General features: G+C 49.4%; 1 protein-coding gene across 1 annotated transcript in view; it reads right to left on the reverse strand.

Moving 5' to 3' along the window:
- Positions 1-4,821: 4,821 nt before the first annotated feature.
- Positions 4,822-24,510, reverse strand: part of KLHDC8B (kelch domain containing 8B) — a 133,828-nt gene continuing 114,139 nt past the window's right edge. The window contains exon 6 of the mRNA XM_075321463.1: positions 4,822-5,619. Coding sequence (XP_075177578.1) covers positions 5,423-5,619 — 197 coding nt within the window. The 3' untranslated portion in view covers positions 4,822-5,422. The remainder of the gene's footprint in view (positions 5,620-24,510) is intronic.

Genomic DNA, 24,510 nt, shown 5'->3' on the forward strand with positions numbered 1-24,510 from the left:
GACTGAGAGTAATTTGGGCCCCCCTAGCCATGAAAGGCATATTCCCAACAGGTACCACTATAGCATATAGATGTAGGTCCAACTTCTAGGATGAACAAGGACCACCAAACCACCTGGTGAAGTGATTGCCAGCCGCGAGCGGAGACTGAACGGAGAGGTGGTTCCCTCCATTCACTTCTATGGGTCAGCGGACCTGAATCTTTAAGACAATTATGGCACATTCTGATGTTTGGTCTGTGCTGTTAATGCCCCTACAAAGATTATGGCCCCTTATACAGGTTTGATGAGCCTTCATGGTTTTTATGTGTTAGGGCCAGGTGGACAGGCAGGCCCAGGAGGTGGATCCACTGGGCTGAACACCTCACCGAAGGCAAGGTGTCCGGTAGCCGGAGCACTACAGGTAGCAGGACAGTCCGTTCAGAGGAGTGTAGAAGTCCCTGGGACCACGGAGTCACTGAAGGTAGTCCGGGTGACGGAGCTCAGGTTCGGAGGCCGAGATGACGTCAGGCAGAGTCCGGAACCAACGGAGCGAGAAGACGGGTCACCACAGGGATCGGAGATGGTATGAACTTGACGGGATGGCAGACCGTCACCGTTCGGGGTTCGGGTATCGTCAGAACCGGTTGGCGAGGCAGGAGCGGCTCTAGGAGAGAGATAGGTAAGTATACCACAAAACACAAGGAGACCTGACTCCTAGCTTAGCAAAACACGAAGAACAGGCCCCGCCCACTTGGAAAGGATCCCCCTATATACCCTGTACCTGATTCTTCAATATCCTGTTGGAGGACACTGGCCCTTTAAGAGAGGGTCAATGACCGCGCGCGCGCCCTAATGCGCATGCGCGAGGCCCGGGTGCCAGAAGCCAGAGCAGGGAGCGGTGAACAGGAGGCAGGAGAGCCGGGCTGGAGCAGAGCTGCCAACGGGCGCCGGGAGCGGGGACCGGGCCGTCTGGGGACCGCAGGTGATGGGGCCTGGAGGCTGTGGAGCGGGGGACGCCTGGCAGAGGAGACGGGGAGCGAGGCAGGGGAGCGAGGCAGGGGAGCCGAGGAGCGTGGCAGGGGAGCCGGGGAGCGAGGCAGGGGAGCCGGAGAGCAAGGCAGGGGACCCGGGGAGCGTGACATTATGCTTGGGCTTGTCCACCTCAGGGACATTTTTTTACTTAAATGTATGCATTTTGGGCTAAAAAAAATAATTTTTCAATTTGGCTTTATTAAAAATTTGGTACCATTTGGCTTTTACAGGTTCTTTATTTCTCTGCACATTCAACTGCTTGTGGTCATAAATCAGCTAAAAAGAGCTCAAAAAAGACATATATAAGAATCAGAAACTCACCCATAAGCTGTGGAAGGCAAATGATGCAAAATATTTAATGAAAACCTATTTTAAAAATGATGTTTGGACCAAAAAATGTGCATATAAGAAAGAAAAAAAATGTACCTAAAGGTGGACAATCCCTTTAAGAAATATGATGATGGACTAAGAGGTTCTGGGTAGATACTGACAGTTTTCTCCTGAATCCGGTATTGTACTACAATGTTTGCAAGAGCAGAATAAATCAGAAATATTCTACATGGGGTTTTGTACCAAAGAGTTCTCCACCCGAACATATGACCCTCTGATAATATGGCTCCTATCAGATGTTCAGTATTTATGTATGGGATTTGTAATACTGGAGTAATCAAACATGGGACGGTACTAGCAGCTCTATAATATCAGAGCAGAACAGCCAATCATGCCGAAGTCCTGCCCATGCAGAGCTGCTCAGCAGTGCAAAGCATATGATACTCTGATAATACGGCTCTTATCAGATGTTCAGTATGACTGTATGGGATTTGTAATACTTTGAGGTGTAATTAAACATGGGACGGTGCCAGCAGTTCTATTATATCAGAGCAGAACTGTCAATCATGCTGATGTCCCCACCTATGCAGAGCTGCTCAGCAGAGAAAACATATGACCCTCTGATAATAGGCTCCTATCAGATGTTCAGTATGAATGTATAAATGTATGGGATTTGTAATACCTTGTGGAGTAATCAAACGTGGGATGATGCCAGCAGCTCTATTATATCAGAGCAGAACTGCCAATCATGCCAAAGTCCCGCCCATGCAGAGCTGCTCAGCAGTGCAAAACATATGACCCTCTGATAATAGGCTCCTATCAAATGTTCAGAATGAATGTATGGGATTTCTAATACCTTGTGGAGTAATCAAATGTGAGACAGTGCTAGCAGCTCTATATCAGAGCAAAACTGTCAATCATGCTGATGTCCCCGCCTACGCAGAGCTGCTCAGCAGAGAAGACATATGACCCTCTGATAATAGGCTCCTATCAGATGTTCAGTATGAATGTATAAATGTATGGGATTTGTAATACCTTGTGGAGTAATCAAACGTGAGACAGTGCTAGCAGCTCTATAATATCAGAGCAGAACTTTCAATCATGACGAAGTCCCACCCACGAGGAGCTGCTCAGCAGTGCAAAACATATAATAACACCGCAGTGGCCAAAAGTCTTTCATTTTAATACACCAGTTTTATGTTACAGCCTACAAAATATTTATTTGTGAATTATTAATTATTTTAGCCCTAATCATTAAACTGGGGGGGTCCTTGTTTTATTTTTCCATTTCAGAAGATGATGGTTTATCTAACAAATTGTAAGGCCACTAGTTATTTGAGCCGGTGTTGGTAAACCAAAGTGAACTATTGCTTCCGGTGATAAATTGTCATCAAATAAAAAGAAACAGAAAAAAATGGAAAGAGAAGACAAAGATCTGATTGTGGATTCATGGCATGACCAAAAAAAAGTCAGATTCCCAATGGCAGAAAATGCTGGGCACTCAAAACAATTTACTGCAAGGCGAAAATGGGGCGATGGGATCGGACAAGACTGTCACCTCGCTCCATGTTTGCTCCTAACACTTTAGGTTGCATGCTGTAATATTACCTCCGCCTGAGAAAACAGAAGGACGTTAGTCCATGTAACCCAAAGTGAGCCTGTCAGGAATAGGCGCTGCTGCTGAAATCCAGCCGTGGAATGGCGAAGCACTGAAAACCTTACAATTCATATACAGATGATCTGCCACGTCATCATCCATATTCTTTTCCACATTGCCCTGCGTGGTCCAAGGTAATAAACTACTGGGAATCCTCTAGAAAGTGATTGGTGCTTGTGTGGCAGTTGTGCAGTGTGTGTGTACTATATATCCAGTGTATGAATGGTACGTGTGTAGCTGTGAGCTATGTGTTTGTATCCCATATTCAGTGTATAAATGGTGCTTGTGCGGCATGTGTGCTAAGTGTGTGTACCGTAAATCCAGTATCACGGTGGTCTCTCTGCATTAAGAGACTTGTAACAGGTTCAGACCCAGAGTCTCACAGTGGTTCGAGGCTCTCTATATTAAATGTGTTTCCTTTGTTTTGTGCGTCAAGGGTTAATGTCAGTTTTCCTTGCCAGCAGCTTCTCAGTACCTCTCCTCAGGTGCATCCGGTTAGTGACCACTCCCATCCCCTATAAATAGTCACATTCCCCCCCAGTAGAGGGCGCTGGTTATTCTGAAGCTAGGCCTGGAGGTGGAAGGAGCTGCTGTACCCCTTCTAGTCAGAAGTGGTGTAGGCTGGAGTCCTGGTGTCTGACTGCAGCCATGAATTGGACCTTATCCTTTTATTGATTCCCCTCTCTGTCTTTCCTTCATGTTCGTGTTGATTAGTGCAGCGATGGGACTAGTGTTTCTCGCTAGCCATCTCACTAGCCAGGATGTTTGCAGACCTAGTGAGGGATTAGGTATCCGGCTCCGGGACAGGTTTAAACACTCTGTATAGGAACACTAGGGAGCTCAGGAAACATCTTTAGGTGAGTTCAGGAGGTGACACCTCACCCCTCTCCCTAGCTCCAGGACCCAATATTGTTAAACTGTTCCCATTGTTTGTTGTGTGTGTTGCAGTGCACCAGACATCCCCTGGTCCGTGTGTGACATCCAGTGTATGGATGGTGCTTGTGTAGCTGTGAGCTATATGTGTGTACCCTATATCTAGTGTGTGATTGATGCTTGTGTGCTGTGTGTGTGTATCCTATATCCAGTGAGTGTGAAAAATACTTGTGCAGCATGTGTCCTGTGTGTGTACCCTATATCCAGTGTGTGCAAATGATGCTTGTGTGCAAAGTGTGTGTACCCTATATCCAGTGTGAATGGTGCTTGTGTGGCATGTGTGCTATGAGTGTGCACCCTATATGCAATGTGTGAATGGTGCATGTGTGCTATGTTTGTGCACCCTATATTCAATGAGTGTGAAAAGTACTTGTGCGGCATATGTGCTATGTGTGTGCACCCTATATCCAGTGTGTGAATGGTGCTTGTGCAGCATGTGTCCTGTGTGTATGGCTTCTATTTAACCTGTCACTGATATGTGATTGGTACTTATGCGGCATGTCTCTTATATCCAAGTAGTGTCCTGGCTGCACTTGGCACATGTGCGACTTTGGTCCAAAATATGATTGGCACAGACCTAAGATGAAGATGGACAATGTACCAATGGGTCCAGTAAGTGAGCAATGCATGTGTGCCATGAGTTCAGAGACGTCGCCAGGGTGTAACTGGCATGTGTGTAGCATGTGTCCATTAGTCCATTTTCCAATGTACAGGTGACGTGTGCAGCATATGTTTGGCATATGGGCGTTATGTGCAGTATGTTGGTGGAGCATGTGTACAGTGTGTGGCACATTGTTGTATATATACTTGATACCCACGGGCCCTGTATATTAGTGCCCATCCAAGCCTCAAACAATGAAACAAAGTGACACCAGTTGGTTGTTTGCTTCAACTTTTTATCATATAGTTTATGCATACACTGAATAATTTCTTTTAAGACAACTGCGTGTTGAAAACAGAAAAACATAAGATCTTATTAAAAAATAAATCCCTTAGAAAGTGTCACATGTTGTCCAAAACGAACAATAAGAATCCGGCTTGGCTTTAAATCACATTCAAACTTAACGACAATGGACAAGTTTCTGAAGTCTCACGAGTAGGATTGTCAATCATACTAGCAAATATTACTTTCTACTACCTAGTTTTTGGTCTACTTTATCATTTTTTTGTATCATCATCCACATGTGTAAGTCAGTTTGGATACAACTTTCTATTGTATTTCTAGAATAATACTCAGCTGGTCTTACTCTACTGTGCTAATCAGATGAATCTAGACTTGGTCTTACACGGAGGTGACCAAGTCTGATAATGTCCCAGGTTCATCCGGAGATAATTCTCCTTGGTCTTCATCCATCTTCTGTCCATTAAACTATCTTCGACCGAAGAATGGTAGAAAATCGAGCACTGTAGGTCTCCAATCTACATGACGAGAGATGATCAGGCACTTTCTACTACCAACGTCGTTGGTTGAGTTTTATTTTAAGGTTCTTCTCATATGTCCTCCAAGACACAAAGAGCTTCCACAGCACAGCTGGGTCCCTGTGCCACTCCGCCAATGACGAAGAGCATGTTGTCGGACAGAATACTTGAGCATGAACATCTTCCTGTAGGCATGGAGGGCAAAAATTCCCATCTCTTTTTCACCATGTTGAAGCCTTCCACCGAGCTCAAGGGGAAGGGTTGGTTTCCTATTGGAACAAAAAAACATATTTTGATATATATATCCAATCCTAAAATTTCCTATAAATCCTTACAATCAATTTTGTATGGTCCTAAACAGTTTTTCCCAACTCCAAACCTTCAGTCTCCCCAACAGGTCATGATTGATTTTGTATAGTACAAAACATTGTTTCCCAACTCCAAACCTTGAGCAACCCCCAACAGGTCATAATCGATTTTGTATGGTCCAAAACAGTTTTTCCCAACTGCAAACCTTGAGCAACCCCCAGCAGGTCATGATCGATTTTGTATAGTCCAAACAGTTTTTCCCAACTCCAATCTTTGAGTCCCCCGAACAGGTCATGATCAATTCTGTATGATCCAAAACAGTGTTTCCCAACTCCAAACCTTGAGTCCCCCCAACAGGTCATGATCGATTTTGGAAGGTCCAAAACAGTTTTTCCCAACTCCAAACCTTGAGTCCCCCCAACAGGTCATGATCAATTTTGGAAGGTCCAAAACAGTTTTTCCCAACTCCAAACCTTGAGCAACCCCCAACAGGTCATGATCGATTTTGTATGGTCCAAAACAGTGTTTCCCACCTCCAATCTTTGAGTCTCCCGAACAGGTCATGATCAATTCTGTATGATCCAAAACAGAGTTTCCTAACTCCAATCCTTGAGTACCCCCAATAAGTCATGATAATTAAGGACTGGAAGCACCTAGAAATCTAAAAACATGACCCATGGGGAGACAAAAGTTTGGAAAAACTTAGCTATAACATGTAGGAACTTCACATCAAAATTCATATTGGAGGTCCATCATCCTGTTTTTGGGTTAGTATATTCCTGCCCAATCGCGGGACAGGAGGACCAAACATTTTCCCTTCTCATTCCTTCTAAATATCTTGGATGAGTCCCCTTTCCCTTTTTTTTTTACATTTTGGAGCCCTTGAATGGGGGAAAAGTGCTAATAGGCTTGGTTCACACCAAGTTTAGGCGAACACATACAAACAATTTTTTATTCAGAATCAGCTTCAGGAAATGCTCCTGTTTTTGGGGAATTTTTCTTTTCCTGAAAAGGTTTTTGAAGAGTTTTAAGAGTATTTTTCCTTGAGCGTTATTTTTTGGCTTTTAGACAGCGCTTAGAACTGATTTTTTTTTTTCATCCACTGGGCATTTTTCAAAACCTTTTCAGAAAAAAGCCCAAAAACACAACCGGTACGAATTGCAAAGTGGAATTCCAAGCATTTTAGAACCATTTTTGATGAGGATTTTGGAATGCATCCACTCCAAAAAATCTTTGTATGAGCATAGCCTAAAGGATAATCCCCCCAACTCCACTCCACGTTGGTCTTCATTTTTCACCCCCAAATTTTAAAAAATGTTAAATATGGCACAAACTGCACCAATATTACCAAATCCGTGCAATTTGTCATGTACTGGAGACATGTTACTAAACACAGCTCCACCATCTCACGGCTGTGACGGATGTGATATTCAGAGATGCCAAATGTCATATGTATCCCAAAACAAGAATAAAAATGGGGTCCCTCACTTTAAGGAATATGTCCCAATGTTTGAAACGTCCTCAATACCAGCAGATTTCCTAACGATGGTTACGACTTGGCACAACGCTCATTAGTCGGTGCACTATTTTCATCTTTTATGGACAACGAAGGGTGCTGCTAGCCGTACCGCAGTCAGGAGGATTAATAGATAGTAGCTTACCAAGGCCTCCTGCAATATACATGACGGAGCTGAGTGCAGGCAGCAGATCATGTATAAATTCATAATCCAGCCCTGCAAGAGCCGTACACTGAAGATCCAATGTGAAGCCATTATCAAGGAGTCTTCTGGTTTTTTTTAATGAATCATGCACATGGCAAAGTCACGTGCATAGAGCCTGATCGGCGGAGAACTACTGAGATGTATGCACTATGCCACCATATGGTGCAGAACCATCTTAGAGAAGTATTCTCCCATAGAAGCAATGTCTCTCCAAAATACAGCATCCAATGGAACATGCCAAGGAGGCTCAGTCCGACTCTATAGATTTCTATGCCACCCCCCTCCTCCCAAAACACAATGTCTTCTTTTAGTGGATTACCCTTTCAATTTACGGACAAAGAACAGAGATCTAAAAACAATCATGAATTTACATTGCTGCAGAGTGATTAAAATGTTATCCAGGATTAAGAAAACATGGCTATTGTTTTTTTTCCACAAAGTCAGCGCCACGTGGTCTGTTTCTGGTATTGGAGATCTAATCATGTGAATAGGACTGAGCTGCAGTACCATGAACAACCTGTTAGCAGGTGGGGCGCTGTTTTTAGAAGAAAGCACCATGCTGTCCTATATTATGATCACTATGTACTACAGATGAGCAATCGGATTCATGCTGCCCTAGTCCGGTCAGTCTGGTCATCAATGGCAGCTGGCTTTCACTTTTGCATCTGGCATCTTCTGCCTGGCATTATGGGCATCTCAGGCTTATTCGGAAAAGACCGATGGCACATCCTACCTTTCTAATGTGAACAGGTGCGAACTGAACATGAAACATAGTAACCAAAAAGAGACAATTGCACTCTGTAGTGCTAAGATGTGGAACAATGAATATAGAGATATGGACATTCATTACTGCTATAAAAACATGTAAAATTTTAGATACTGTGCACATACAAATGGCCAGTTTTATGTGAGCCCAACAGCCAGCGGCAAGGCGACCTCTTTTGTTGGGTCCATATCAAACTAATGCCTATTTGCATACTCTGCCTGGCATCATTGGCACCTCAGGCTTTTTAGGCCCTATGACCTAAGAAAAAGACTGATGTCACATCCTACCTGTCTAATGTGAACAGGTGCAAACTGAACATGAAACATACTAACAAAAAAGAGATAGTTGCTGTCACAAACCACCGGGGGGGTCACTCAGAAATCCCCCGCGCTGGCTACCAGTACGTCACAATCGGGGGGTAACAAGTGGGGGTCACCCCTCCTTTATACCTCCCGACCGACAGACAGAGCACGTGACGCGCTCTCTAGCGCCCCTCTTATAGTCAGGCCAATTATGGAATTGCCCGACAATAAGCAAGGAGGCCGCTATACTACTTATGCCGATTATTGAAGGGCCCCCGGTGAGAGTAAGGTATATATTCCCCCGACCTCCGCGGGCGGAATATATAAAATCTCCCCGAATCTCACTGGCCTCCCCACAATAATCCTTGGCACAATTCGCTGCCACCAACCGATTTACGGTAACTATTAGCCGAACACACAGACGTGGGATTCAAGATCGAGATAACAGAACAGCCCAAGATTAATTATATAATTTAATCAGCCTAAAGCACACTAGAAACTACAATATATACAATAGGGAATCTACAGAATATACATATGTCAGAGTACAGTTACAATCAAAGCATGGGTTACAAACAGGCATACACAGTTCCAGCAGTTACCTTGTTGCGTCTGGCCACAGGGGGGCGCTGTAGGCCAGGTTTCTAGGATCCTTCCCACAGATGTTTCCTACACGTGCCCCCAGCGAAAAGAACACTGGAAAATGGCCGAAGTAGGGTTATCAACCTGGGCACATCCAGGTCCCCTCCTACCTTAGTGACCTCAGAGGGAGCACTGCTCCACCCCTGGCTTGAGTTATGGACAATCCACAACATGGAATATGGGCCATAACTTTGCCTGGGAGCGTCGTAGGCGGACGCCAATGCTCTCATTGTGACAGTTATGAATTTAGCTACAGAACGAGGGGACTCATGACCTGTCTGCCAGTTCCCCATTGGCTGATATCACGCCTGGGGCATTTCCCAATGTCCTGCTCCCATAAAAAGGGTGTGCCGGCATCGTCCGCATGCGGAGACACCATTTTTATGGTTGCCATATTTATCGGAAATATGGCTTGCGAGATATGAACCATTTTTTACTGGAGTCGTTCTGTCTGGCTATTTCCATAGCCTTGCTAACTAGCTAGCAGCCCCCACTACAGGGTGACGGCAGGGAGTCATCCTGTGTCCATTGTTCCCACACCACCTCATCTCCATATCACAGGACATGGCCATGGAGGTGTAAGTGGAACACTGAGAACAAGAAGGGAGGGGGCACTGCCAGGGAGTGATGAGGGACTATGACTGGAGTCATAATTCATCTTCATATCCCGGGATTTGCCTCACACCTCCCCCCTTTTGAGGGCGCTAGGGGGCAGCACACTCCGGTGTTCCCCCGTGCGCCCGTCCGCGACCTCTCCTTGTCGGGACAGCCCGTCTGCGTTACCGTGGTCACGCCCCCTTTTGTGTCGAATGGTGAAGTTGTATTGCTGGAGCGCAAGGCTCCATCGCAACAATCGCCCATTCGTCCCAGAGACGGTGTGCAACCAGCTGAGGGGATTGTGGTCCGTCTCCACGATGAAGTGGCGCCCGTATAGATAGGGTTGCAGACGCTGCAGGGCCCACACTATGGCCAGGCACTCCTTCTCCATCGTGGAATAGGCAACTTCCCTTGGTAACAGCTTCCTGCTCAGGTACAAGACTGGGTGCTCTTGGCTCGCAGAGTCCACCTGGCTGAGCACCGCACCGAGGCCGAAGTCACTGGCGTCGGTCTGTACTACAAACGGCCGCGTGAAGTCGGCTGCCTGTAGCACGGGCGGGCTAGACAGGGCGTCCTTTAGGGCCCGGAAGGCTGTCTCGCAGTCCATTGTCCAATCGACTGCAGAGGGCAGCTTCTTCTTGGTGAGGTCCGTCAAGGGCTTTGCCAGGCTACTATAGCATGGAACAAACCTCCTATAGTACCCAGCGGTCCCCAAGAAGGACATCACCTGCTTCTTGGTCCTGGGGGTGGGCCAGGATGCGATGGCTTCCACTTTCTCAGGCTCGGGCTTCAGTGTTCTCCCACCTACCCGGTGACCGAGGTACTGGACCTCGCTCATGGCCAGCTGACACTTTCCCGGCTTGATGGTCAAACCTGCCCGGTGGATCCGCCTGAGCACCTGTGCTAGATGCTCTAGGTGGTCCTCCCAGGTGGGACTGAAGACGGCAATGTCATCCAGGTACGCGGCCGCGTACCCTTCAAGTCCCTTGAGCAGGGTGTTGACCATCCGCTGGAAAGTGGCAGGGGCATTCCTCATCCCGAATGGCATCACCGTGGACTCGTACAGTCCAAATGGGGTAATAAAGGCAGAGCGTTCCCTGGCCTTGCGAGTCAGGGGGATCTGCCAATATCCCCGGCTCAGATCCATGATGGTCAGGTACTGAGCCCCGGCCAACTGATCGAGCAGGTCATCGATGCGTGGCATTGGGTACGCATCGGCGACCGTGACCGCATTGAGCCCCCTGTAGTCCACGCAGAACCGAGTGGTTCGGTCCTTCTTAGGGACGAGGACTACAGGCGAGGCCCAAGCGCTGTTGGATGCCTGGATCACCCCCAGCTTCAGCATCTCGTCAATCTCCTGGCGCATGTGTTGCTGCACCTCCAGGGAGACCCGATATGCTGAACGCCGGATCGGGGGATGATCCCCAGTGTCCACGTGATGGACAGCCAAGTCAGTCCTTCCGGGCTGGTTGGTAAACAACCCCCGGAAGGGGTGTAGGGTGGCCCACAGCTGGGACCGTTGGTCCTCCAAGAGCTGGTGGCCAACCTCCACATCCTCAATGGATCCGCCTGCCCTAACCTGGGCTAGCATATCCAAGAGGGTTTCCGCTTCTCCCTCCTCGGGCAGGTTGCACACGGGGAGCGCACATGCCTCCCGCTCATGATGTGCCTTCATCATGTTCACATGGAAGGGCTTCCGCCTTCCACGGGCAGGGTCCAGGGTGACCAGGTACGTCACAGGGTTGAGCTGCTGGTACACGAGGTATGGGCCTTCCCAGGCTGCCTGAAGCTTGTCCTGTGGTACGGGGACCAGTACCCACACCTCTTGACCCACTTGGTAGGTCCTCTCACAAGCGTTCTGGTCGTACCAACGCTTCTGATCGGCCTGGGCTTGAGCCATATTGTCGTGTACCAGTTGCGTCAAGGCCTGCATTTTGTCCCGGAAGCGCATGACATACTCGATAACCGACACTCCAGGGGTGGCCAAATCCCCTTCCCAAGCCTCTTTCACCAGAGCCAGGGGGCCCCGCACACGTCGCCCGTACAGGAGCTCAAACGGTGAGAATCCTGTTGAGGCCTGTGGAACCTCCCGGTAAGCAAATAACAGGTGTGGGAGATACCGCTCCCAGTCACGCCCATGGGAGTCGACCAACATCTTAAGCATCTGCTTTAAGGTGCCATTGAACCGCTCGCACAGGCCATTAGTCTGTGGATGGTACGGGCTGGCCACCAGATGTCGCACCTGGACTTGCTTACAGAGGGCCTCCATCAGCTGGGACATGAATTGGGTCCCCCGGTCAGTGAGCATTTCCTGGGGAAAACCCACTCGGGAGAAAATCTCCAGCAATGCGGTGGCCACCTTGTCAGCCCGAATGGACGACAAGGCCACTGCTTCTGGGTACCGGGTGGCATAGTCCACTACCGTCAGTATGAAGCGTTTCCCGGAGCTGCTGGGGATGGCCAGCGGGCCGACCAGATCCACAGCCACCCTCCTGAAAGGCTCATCGATGATTGGCAGAGATACTAGTGGGGCTTTGGGGTGTGGCCCCGCCTTCCCCACTCTCTGACAGGTTTCACACGAACGGCAGTAGGCAGCCACATCGGCCCCCATTTTTGGCCAGTAGAAATGCTGGTTTAACCTGGCCTTGGTCTTAGCGATCCCTAGGTGTCCGGCCATCGGAATCTCATGTGCGATCCGCAACAACTCCGTCCGGAACGGATAGGGTACCACCAACTGTCGGTCCCTGGGCCACGCCTCCGGTGAACCCTGCTGGACCGTGGCCCGGTACAGCCGTCCTTGGTCCCAGACCACTCGCTCCGGGTCCGAGTCCGAGGGAGGCTGGGCCGCCTGCTCCTTAAGAGCTTTCAGGCTGTCGTCAGCTTCTAACGCTGCCTGAAACCCCTGACTAGATGTGGCCAGAATCGACGAGACTGTCACATCTTCGGTCAGTACCCCGGGACCTGTGTCCTGGCCTCCACCTGACTCGGCTGCCACTTGGTCAGAAGGGGAAGAGCTATCGGACCTCCGGGAGGCCCCTTGGCTTCCAGCACTCCCACTGCGGGTGACAGCGGCCACAGCCGCTGCGACCGTGGGTCGTGCCTGCTCCTCCTCCGTTCCTGACCAAGTCGCCGGTTCAGGCAGACCTACCTGGCTTCCTGACACCCCGGTTGTGGGGGAACCATGCACCGAGATCTTACCTGGGAGCACTTCCGCTCCTGGACCGGCCCCAATCTCACCTGCCTGTTCCCCTCCTGCAGCAACAGAACCCCGCTGTGAAATCTCTGGGGACCCCACATTTGCTGTGGTAGCCCCCACCCCACACACTGGTCCTCCCCCTGCAGCACCCTGCTCTCTGCTTATCCCTGCAGAGGGCAACAGATCCCAGCTCACAGGCTGATTACTTGTAGAGGCATTGTCACACCTTTCTCTGACCCCCTCCCCTGTCACAGCTGCAGCTGTGTGTGTGTCTATGGTGTCTGTGCAAGCAGAAATATCAGAGTTCACTCCCCCCTCTCTCACATCATTCATAGATAACACATTAACATTGTCAGGAGTCATGTCCGTACTGGCTGAAGGTTCAGCCCTTGGTGGGGGCCCAAACTGGGAGGTTATCTGCCCCAAATCTGTCCCAAGTAGCACGTTTGCGGGGATCCGATCAGTTACCCCCACCTCCCTCACCCCTCGCCCTGCGCCCCAGTCCACATAAATGTCAGCAACAGGCAGCGCCGGGTCAGTGCCTCCAATCCCGGAGACAGCGAGGGTTTTTCCAGGGATCAAGTCTTGGGGGGACACCATCTCAGGCCGCACCAGAGTCACCTCCGAGGCGCTGTCTCGCAGTCCTATGGTCACAGACCGGCCGACGGTGACAGGTTGGAAGCTGTCCAGGGACCTACCACCACCCCCACCCACACAATACACCTTGGGCGGCCCTTGGGACGGGGACGGAGCCGGGGCCTTGGGACGCTGAGGGCACATGGCCTTGAAGTGTCCAGGTAGGTTGCACTGGTGGCACCGTCTTGGTTCCGCCACGGGCCTGGAGAGGGGAGTTGAGGGGGACACCCCCTGCAGTCTAGGGGCAGGTGGGGCAGTCGCAGAATTCATCTTACCCCCTCTCCAGGTGCTGCTGGTGGCTGCTCTCCTGGCCTCAGGGGCCCGGTTGTTGGTGTAGTCATCGGCAAGGGCAGCTGTAGCCGTGGACCCCTTTGGCTTCTGGTCTCGGATGAACTGGCGGAGATCCTCAGGGCAGTTCCACAAGAGTTGCTCCGTGATGAACAAGTCCAGGATCTCCGGTCCGGTGGAAAGCTGCAGGCCTTGGGTCCAGTGGTCGGCAGCTCGGGCAAGTGCCCGCCGGTGGTCAGCCCAGGAGTCCTTTGGTCCCTTCTGTAGGCTCCGGAACTTCTTGCGGTAGGACTCTGGAGTGAGGTTGTACTGTTGGATCAGGGCCCGCTTGATGGTGTCGTAGCCCTGATCTGCCTCAGCAGGCAAGTCCCCAAGGATATCCAGGGCCTTACCCCTTAAACGGGGGGTCAGGTATTTGGCCCACTGGTCCTTGTCCAGATGGTGCTGCAAGCAAGTCCGTTCAAAAGCAGTCAAGAAAGAGTCCAAGTCTCCATCCTTCTCCAGCACTGGGAAGTCCTCAACACGGACCTTTGGAAGTTTGGTGTCTCGAAGGTCACATGTGGCTGATGAGGGCCGGAGCTGAGCTAGCTGCAGCTGGTAGTCACGGTCTGCCTGTCGCTCTCGCTCTTCACGCGCTGCCTGCCGCTCTCGCTCCGCAGCCTCACGCTCTGCGTGCCGCTCCGCAGCCTCAGCGTCACGCGCTGCCTGCCGCTCTGCCCTGCGCTCTGCCAGGAGTTCCTTGTAGCCCTTCTGGTCTCCAGCCTGGAGAAGGGCCATAGCCATTTGAAGAAGGCTATCCGAGCCTCCCAGGCTCGGTGGAATGGCACGTGGTGATCTGCGGCACGCTGCAGAGCTAGGCGATTCACTGTCCCTTTCAGAGCGGAGGGCTGGCATCTGGCTCGTTGAGGAACCTTGGGTGAGCTCCTCCTCATCTTGTCCAGCAGTGCCAGGTTGCGCAATGTCCTCGGCAGAACGGTTTTCTGGCGTCGAGCTCCTGGAGGACTCGTGGGCAACCTCCTCATTGCTGTCCACAGCACCGTCCTCCCTCTCTTCGGCTCCTGCCTTAGCATTGGCCAGTTGCATAGCTCTGCTCCTGGTGCCATCAGCCATTCTTGCAGACTTTTGGTCACTGACACAGAACTGACACCTGATGCCTCCACACACCTTACAGTATCTGCACTCTGACACTCTAGTGTTGAGCTAGTCTGAAGACCCCAGCAGCCACAGCTGCTGCAGGCAGTCTTTAGTGTCTGGGAGTATGGGTCTCACACTCACACACACTATTATCTCGATCCCACCGCTATGCCACCAATATGTCACAAACCACCGGGGGGGTCACTCAGAAATCCCCCGCGCTGGCTACCAGTACGTCACAATCGGGGGGTAACAAGTGGGGGTCACCCCTCCTTTATACCTCCCGACCGACAGACAGAGCACGTGACGCGCTCTCTAGCGCCCCTCTTATAGTCAGGCCAATTATGGAATTGCCCGACAATAAGCAAGGAGGCCGCTATACTACTTATGCCGATTATTGAAGGGCCCCCGGTGAGAGTAAGGTATATATTCCCCCGACCTCCGCGGGCGGAATATATAAAATCTCCCCGAATCTCACTGGCCTCCCCACAATAATCCTTGGCACAATTCGCTGCCACCAACCGATTTACGGTAACTATTAGCCGAACACACAGACGTGGGATTCAAGATCGAGATAACAGAACAGCCCAAGATTAATTATATAATTTAATCAGCCTAAAGCACACTAGAAACTACAATATATACAATAGGGAATCTACAGAATATACATATGTCAGAGTACAGTTACAATCAAAGCATGGGTTACAAACAGGCATACACAGTTCCAGCAGTTACCTTGTTGCGTCTGGCCACAGGGGGGCGCTGTAGGCCAGCTTTCTAGGATCCTTCCCACAGATGTTTCCTACACGTGCCCCCAGCGAAAAGAACACTGGAAAATGGCCGAAGTAGGGTTATCAACCTGGGCACATCCAGGTCCCCTCCTACCTTAGTGACCTCAGAGGGAGCACTGCTCCACCCCTGGCTTGAGTTATGGACAATCCACAACATGGAATATGGGCCATAACTTTGCCTGGGAGCGTCGTAGGCGGACGCCAATGCTCTCATTGTGACAGTTATGAATTTAGCTACAGAACGAGGGGACTCATGACCTGTCTGCCAGTTCCCCATTGGCTGATATCACGCCTGGGGCATTTCCCAATGTCCTGCTCCCATAAAAAGGGTGTGCCGGCATCGTCCGCATGCGGAGACACCATTTTTATGGTTGCCATATTTATCGGAAATATGGCTTGCGAGATATGAACCATTTTTTACTGGAGTCGTTCTGTCTGGCTATTTCCATAGCCTTGCTAACTAGCTAGCAGCCCCCACTACAGGGTGACGGCAGGGAGTCATCCTGTGTCCATTGTTCCCACACCACCTCATCTCCATATCACAGGACATGGCCATGGAGGTGTAAGTGGAACACTGAGAACAAGAAGGGAGGGGGCACTGCCAGGGAGTGATGAGGGACTATGACTGGAGTCATAATTCATCTTCATATCCCGGGATTTGCCTCACAGTTGCACTCTGTAGTGCTAAGATATGTGTAACAATGAATACAGAAATATAGACATGCATTACTACTATGAAAAACATGTAAAAACTGAGATACTTCGCACACAAAAATGGCCACTTTTATGTGAGCCCAACAGCCAACGGCATATCAAACTAATCCCTACTTTAATTCTTTATTTGCAGGTTCCTGTCCGCCCATAAATTGTATGTTTTTTAAACCAAAGAGACGTATTAGTTTCAAATGGACCCAACAAAAAGAGGTTGCTTTGCTGTTGGCTGTTGGGCTCACATAGTACACAAAAATGGCCAGGTTTTATCTCAATTTTTCCATGTTTTTCATAGTAGTAATGAATGTCTATATTCCTATATTCATTGTTCCACATATCTTAGCACTACAGAGTGCGACTGTCTCTTTCTTGTTATTAGGCCCTATGACTTAAGAAAAAGACTGATGGCACATCCTTCCTTTCTAATGTGAACAGGTGCAAACTGAACATGAAACATATTAACAAAAAAGAGACAGCTGCACTCTGTACTGCTAAGATATGTGGAATAATGATTATAGGGCTATAGACATGCATTACTGCTATGAAAAACATGTAAAAATTGGGATACTTGGCACACAAAAATGTCCAGTTTTATTTGAGCCGAACAGCCAATGCCAAGGTGACCTCTTTTTGTTGGGTTCATAAACTAATGCCTATTTTAATTCTCCAGTTGCAGGTTCCTTTATGCCCATAAATTGTACATTTTTTAACCCATAGAGTTTGATAATTAGTTTGATAGGGATTCAACAAAAAGAGGTCACCTTGGCACTGGCTGTTGGGCTCACATAAAACTGGACATTTTTGTGCTCTAAGTATCTCAATTTTTACATGTTTTTCATAGCAATAATGCATGTCTATATTCCTATATTCATTGTTCCTCATATTTTAGTACTACAGAGTGCGATGGTCTCTTTTTTGTTATTAGGCCCTATGATGACATGGCAGCGAGGTACAAAACACACGTTAATATTTACCTTGAGGGTTAGTAACTCCATGCCTGGCAGAAGTAGTGGCACCATGACAAGAACACACAGCATGATAGATATAACGGTTAGATAGATGGATGTTGGGTGCAGTGAGGACCAGCTGGGACGGAGGACAGGACTGTGTTATTACTGTCACGTCATCACTGTATTATTATGGCTGATGGATGGACCACCAGCTCATAGTGGCAGTAATACGGTACACCGGCCAAGAACAAATTGATGTAATCAAAATATATTTCCATCCTTCTTTGGGTCATCTGAGCTTGAATAGACATTTGTGATAAATAATGTGACGGTGGTAGCGAGCGTCCCGAGAGCGGCCTCATTGTGTGGAAAGGTCAGGCGTCATATGCACAGGACGGAGCCTGCCGGTGCTTTTCCCTTCCCCGCTGATCCCTCACAATCCCCGTTACCATGGAAATCTATAGGCCCCCGTCCTCATCATACAATAACCCCGGCTCCATTCATGTTCTCCGCTTGGAATAGTCCCCTGACAAGAGTCTTAAATGCATTCTGTCCCGGGTCCCAAGATGCGGAACAAACGTGACAAAATGGAAAATTCACTGGTCCTGTCATTTTATTTTTGCGAAATTGAGTACAAGTAAGAGAGTGTTCGGCGCTAATAAATCATCGGCGTCCATGTCTACCTCCAGCCGCCAACTCATCTCCTGCAGCTTCGGCCCTGCTCCTGATTGACAGCGATAACCTAACACGTAACGATACCTCGGAGCAATCTGAGGAGGGCGGTGGAGTCACTGGTACCGTCACAGCATGGCGGGAGGACCGGCACCGTGACCACAGCGCACAGAGATAACAGCGTGTACTGACTTACAGAATTTCCTGGGTCAAAGGCCAAAAATATTTTTTTTACTCTAATAGTTTTTTTTTATCATAAAGGTTTTTATTGAGTTTTCAGAAAAATACAAACTTCTCATACAACAACATCAAGAACAGGAGCATTGAGTAGCAAGAGGTGGAATAGCCTCGAGCCATTATCAGAATATCAATCTGGGACATTAAATACCCCTTACAACAACAACCTGAACATAGGAGCAGGGAGGGAGGGGGGAAAGAGAGGGGGTGGGGGAAGCAGCTCTACAAGACATTCTTAGGCATAATCAATTTATTTATGGTGTAGGTGTCGGTATCTGGGGGAGGGCCGTTGCATAAAGGGAAGTGGCCCACGGGTGCCATTGTTTAAGTCTCACCGTTCTCTTCTCTAGGTTGGGGGCCAAGTTGGTTTCGTATAGCCAGTGTAGGTTGATCCTCTCAATTAGATCTCTTTTTGTAGGGGGGCTCACCGACCTCCACTTGTATGCCACACAGTACCTGCCAGCTATGAGAATGTGAGAAATGATGTTTTTTAAAAGATCCGGGATCCCATCTAAGCCAATGTGTAGCACCGCTAAGGTTGGGTTTGGAGAAAGGCGGAGACTAGTAACCTCATGGATTAGATTGAACACCTCCTGCCAGAAGTTAGATAACTTAGGGCAAAACCACCACATATGACATAAGGTGCCCCTGTGGTTGCAGCCCCTCCAGCACAGTGGTGACACATGTGGGGAAAAAGAAGCCAGTTTAGTAGGGGAGTTGTACCACCTCAGATGAACCTTTTTTAATTGCTCTATATGATTGAGACAATAAGAGAACTTGTGGATCCATTTTGAGGCCGCGAACCATTCTTGCGGCGGAAGCGGAGAAGCTAGATCTTTTTCCCATTTGAGCATATACGGCAATTGTTTGTCCGGTTGTGGGGAGTTTAGCATATTATGGATATATGAAAGGCCTTTGATTTTGCTATTTTGAAAGAATTTTTTAATTGAGGCGTGGTCAGCTGTCGTGGGAGCCGGGAGATGAGGAGCGGACTGAAGAAAGTGACGTATTTGAAAAAACTGGAATAGACTGTGTCGGGGAAGGTTAAATTTATCACACATTTCTGAGTACGGGAGTAGGACGCCTTCTCTATAGAGATCTGCTAGGGTGATTGGACCTCCACGTGTCCAGGCGGCAAGATTCAAGTTCGGAATGAAGGCTTCTAGCGATCTAAGGGGAATGCTGGGACCTAAAGCATGTGACACTGGCTTGCTCCACAAGGACCAAGCTTTCTTTAGAGCTGCTGTGGTGGGTAGAAGATCGCCGGGGGGCGAAGGGGTTAGGAGCAGGGAGTCTATGAATTGTTTAGGGGAGTGGACCTGTGCCCAGGTGTACTCAATCTGTAACCATCTTAAGTCTGAATCATTCCTCCACCAATCTCGAGCCGGTTCCAGGATAGCGGCTCTGTGGTATGTTAGAATATTAGGAATACCCATTCCTCCACCACTTAACGGGGCATGCATGCATCTCAGGGCTATTCTAGGTTTTTTCCCAGCCCATATAAATTTACTCATTAGCGAATGAATTTTGGTGAGATACCGTTGCGGAATTGTTAGGGGCAGGCACCGAAGTAAGTAGATAATTTTTGGGAGGCAGATCATTTTAAAGGTCTGCATTCTCGCCACCCAAGAGAGCGGGAGAAGAGAAAGGCGAGTAAGTTCTCTATCCAGTGAGGTGTGCAGGGTCAGCAGATTTTTCCGGATCACGGAGTGTAGCGGGGCCAGTATAATACCCAGGTAGGGGATACCCTCGTCTTACCATTTGAAAGGGTAAAGATGAGAAAGAGTGGCTCTAGTTGAGGCGGGCAGGAAGAGCGGAAAAATTAAGGACTTGGTAATATTAAGCTTGTAATACGAGACTTGAGCGAAGGAGGACAGGATCTCCATTACGTGTTTTAGGGACACCTCTACATTAGTGCAGGATAAAATCACATCATCCGCATATAGACTGATCACATGGTTTGTACTCCCCACTCGAATCCCCGAGATCCGAGGGCATTCACGGATAGTCTGCGCCAGAGGCTCTATAGCAAGGGCAAAGATGATAGGGGAGAGCGGACACCCCTGGCGTGTCCCATTGGATAATTCAAAACTCCGAGATATAAATCCGGATGCCAGAACTTTGGCGTTAGGGTTAGAGTATAGTGCCATTATGGCGGTAAGTATGGGGCCTTCAAATCCAAACTTGGCCAGTACAGATTTCAGATATCCCCAGTGCACCCTGTCAAACGCCTTCTCTGCGTCCAAGGACAGGAATACACTGGGGATTTTCCTCCCCTCAGCCACCGCAATCAGGTCCAGCATACGTCTCGTCCCATCTTTCGCCTGCCTCCCCGCCACAAACCCCACTTGATCCGGGGAAATCAGTGATGGAAGGACTTTATGTATTCTAGCTGAGATTATTTTGGCGTACAATTTTAAGTCGCAGTTTAGGAGGGATATTGGCCTGAAGTTTCCTGGTGATGTAGGGGGTTTTCCTGGCTTTGGCAGGGTAGTTATAATGGCCTCTAGATTATTTGGTGAAATATCTGCTGTGGCTCGCCAAGAGGAGAAAAGTCTCAGGAGGAAAGGAGACAGGGTTTCAGTGAATTGCCTATAATAGGAGTTAGTGAGGCCGTCTGGGCCTGGAGCTGAATTTCTTTTGGCTGTGATCACCGCCTGGCGAACCTCTTCCAGGGAGAAAGGGGAATTTAGTTGCTCTAGATGTACTGTAGATAACCGAGGAAGATTAATATTGTTTAAGAAGGAATTAATTGCCGATTGGGTAGGCTTTGGGGCAGTGGGGTCATTTTTAAGGTTGTAGAGAGACTGATAAAAATCAGCGAATGCATTGGCTATTTCCGTTGGGTTGCGTATTGTGGCATTAGAACCCGTCACGAGGTATTCAATTTTGTTTTGCATTTCTCGTTTTTTAACCCTCCTGGCTAGTAAGGCACCCGCCCTGTCACCCATCATATAGTACCGCTGTTTGAGGGATCTTAAATTTTTCTCATAGTCTACCATCAGCAATTGGCGGAGCTGTGTTCTTAGTTTCCTGAGTTCGTCAGATGTTGACATGTTTGGGGCAGATTTATTGTGGGCTTCTAAAAGCGCTATGTGGGACAGTAGAGCTTTGGAAGTTGCCTGACGCCTCCTTTTCTCCCTAGTGGCAATTTTGATGAATGACCCCCTAATAAAGGCCTTGTGTGCAGACCATAGCGTTTCCTCTGTCACCTCCTTGTTGTCATTAAATTTAAAAAACTCTGCGAGGTCGGCCTGCAACTCCTCAGAGATTTGTCTACAGGCCAGGAGGGAGTCATTCATGCGCCACCGGGTAAAAACGGGCGTGCGGCTTTGCTCCTGGACTGTCAGGTATATGGGGGCATGGTCCGACCAAGCTATAAGTCCAATTTTTGAATCTGAGCAATCCAAAATAAGTGAGCTTTCAACCAGAAAGTAGTCCAATCTGCTGTATGAGGTGAACCGAGGTGAGAAGAATGTGTAGTCCCTCTCATTTGCATGTTGGTATCTCCATATATCATGGAGATGCCTTTCTGAAATTATTGTGCTCATTTCCTTCCTCTTTACAGCAGTATTGGAGCAATCCAGAGTGCTGGACATTAACATGTTAAAATCCCCGCAGATTATTTGCTTACCCTCTGTAACGGATGAAAGCTTGGAAAGAAACCTCCGCAGAAAGCTGATCTGACCAGAGTTGGGGGCGTAAAGGGTTGCAATAGTATACTTAGATCCATTTATGGAGCAATTAATAATGGCGTATCTACCTTCAGGGTCTAAATGTTGGGAATGTAGTGTGAACGCAACAGTATTTTTTACACAAATGAATACTCCAGCCTTTTTTTTTTTCCCACAAGCCAGCAGTATGAAAGGAAATTTAGCATTATTTAACCTGTGCGAGTCCCCCTGGAGGAGATGAGACTCTTGACCACAAATCACGTCACATTTGGATTTAACCACTTCCCGCCAAAACATGGATCTCTTGGCCGGCGAGTTCAGGCCCCTAACATTTATAGACATACAGTTCAGAACCATTGTACATGAAAAAAAGTCTCTTGCCTAGAGCTGCGGGGGGAGAAAGGAAGGTTAGGCAGGAAAGAGGTAACACTGACAACATTAACATCACTAACATCACTGATGTAGGGAGCATCAGTCCACATAGAAAAAAGCCCAAAAAGGGGGCCTGCGGTATGGTGGAAATGTACCGCCATGGGGGTTCAGGGTCCTGGTTGAACAGAACCAGCGGACCTTAAAAGTAGCAACTAAGTCTCAGCCGCGACTCAGACATATCACATAACTCACGCAACGGACCAATCTTCATTCACTTTATCCCTTTGGGATGATCCTGTGGCTCTTGGAGATCTGGCCGGGAGATTTGCCATGTTCCATGAGGATAGGAGCTTTGCCAACTGTTGTGGGGAATGGCAGACGTGGGTGTTTCCTGCACGGAAAAGCAGGATCTTTACAGGGAAACCCCATCTATAGGATATAGCTTGCTTCATCCCTGAGAATTTTGGTATAAGGGGCAAATTCCCTCCTTTTTGCCAGGGTTCCTGCAGACAGATCCGGAAAAATGGACAGGTGCCGGAATTGCTCAGACAGAGGCGGCCTCCTTCTGAGGGGCACTGCAGCCAGAAACTTGAGATGCTGCCCCCTGACTGCTGGCCCCTCTGCATGTTAAAATAGAGTTCTCCCCCCTGGAAAGACACTGACCTGCCGCCCCCGCCTCCTGTGGTGTGACTGGCCTAAGCCCCGCCTCCTGGATACATATCACTGTGCTGCCCAGCTTCCAGCCTCTCTGCTGCAGAACCCGGACCTGTTTGGGCAGCCGGACACAGAGACCCGCTCTTGGAGGCGGTAGGAGAGCTATCAGCAGGGAGGTAAGCGTTTCAGCTCACAGCACTGTTAGCTGTGAGCGGCTCCCTCTCTGCTGAGGCACAAGCGATGTGTGACCGGTGAGCGCGGCGTTCTAAGGGAACTACCCGCCCGCTGGTCCGCTTGTGCTCGCCATTATTTAACACCCTCACCCCCCCACCCCCCCCCCCCTCACCACCCCCTCCTCCCCTAAAATCAGCATGGAGGAAAGCGTTCTGCTCACGGCGCTGTTTGCTGTGAGCGGCTCCCTCCCTGCTGAGGCTCAAGCTACGTGCGCCGGCGAGCGGCGTTCTGAGGGAACTACCCGCCCGCCGGTCAGCTTGAGCCGCCATTAAGTTTGAAAAAGAGCGCTTCGCGCTCTTTGTCATTGGCCCCGCCCACCCGCCGCCCAGCCACCGCCGACCAGACACCGTCGCCAGTGCCGAGGAGGAGCTGGGTAGGGCTGTGTGCGCTCTGCACGGCACCTAAAAGGTGTGCCTCAGAGCGCAGCTGAAAAGCTCCGTTCTGAGGCGCATGGTGCCGGTAGAGAACGTGCGCTCAGCCTGCAGCTCCTGCCATCGACAGAGCAGGAGCTGCCGGCAAAGCGCACGGAAGTGACATGTCACTTCTTAGAACACAGCGATTCGGGCAACAGCTGAATCGCTGCGTTCTACTATGCAACGTGCGTACGGCCTCTGCACAGTCTCCATAGACTGTGCAGGGGACGCAGGACGCATGAATTACACACACAGCCTAATTGAAGTGCAGACTCAGTGCTGTCCCTGTCACAGCGCAGGTTGGAGGCACTGTAGGGGGGAATGTAGTATGCAGGCACTAACCTGCAAGAGTTCAAATCATCCCATCCCACACGCACTGAACTTCCCCTCCCCTCCGTTTGTATGCCCCGGGAATGCCAAGGGGGCTAGCCTGGGAATGAACCAGGGACCATGTGGGTCTCCCAGTGAGCGGGCGGTTTAAGGGATTCTGTTAGGACTTCAATGTTCAAATTGAGGGGCTGGTAGTGAACAGGGGCAAGAAGCAACAGTCAGCAGGTGGCGTGTTTTCCCTCCTGCTGATACCACACCTACACCGAGCCCCCTCCCAGGCCAAAACACACTCCATTTGACATTATGACAATGGTGACTGTTAACAGCCCCGCCCCGTTGTCACACAGTGGATTTCAGCATGTTATGGCGGCGGTGGGTGCGGTGCCGACTATCGCGTTGTACGGTCATGTGCAGGGGTCACGGTAGCAAGCTTTGGCATGGGTAGCCACCATGTCCGGAGTCTGTCATCTTAACCCTTGGATAGGTGTGAGCGTCGTCGTAGCAGGCGTTACGTGGGTAGATCTAGATCCA

Source organism: Anomaloglossus baeobatrachus, chromosome 8 (assembly GCF_048569485.1).
Source record: "Anomaloglossus baeobatrachus isolate aAnoBae1 chromosome 8, aAnoBae1.hap1, whole genome shotgun sequence".
Lineage (NCBI taxonomy): Eukaryota > Metazoa > Chordata > Amphibia > Anura > Aromobatidae > Anomaloglossus > Anomaloglossus baeobatrachus.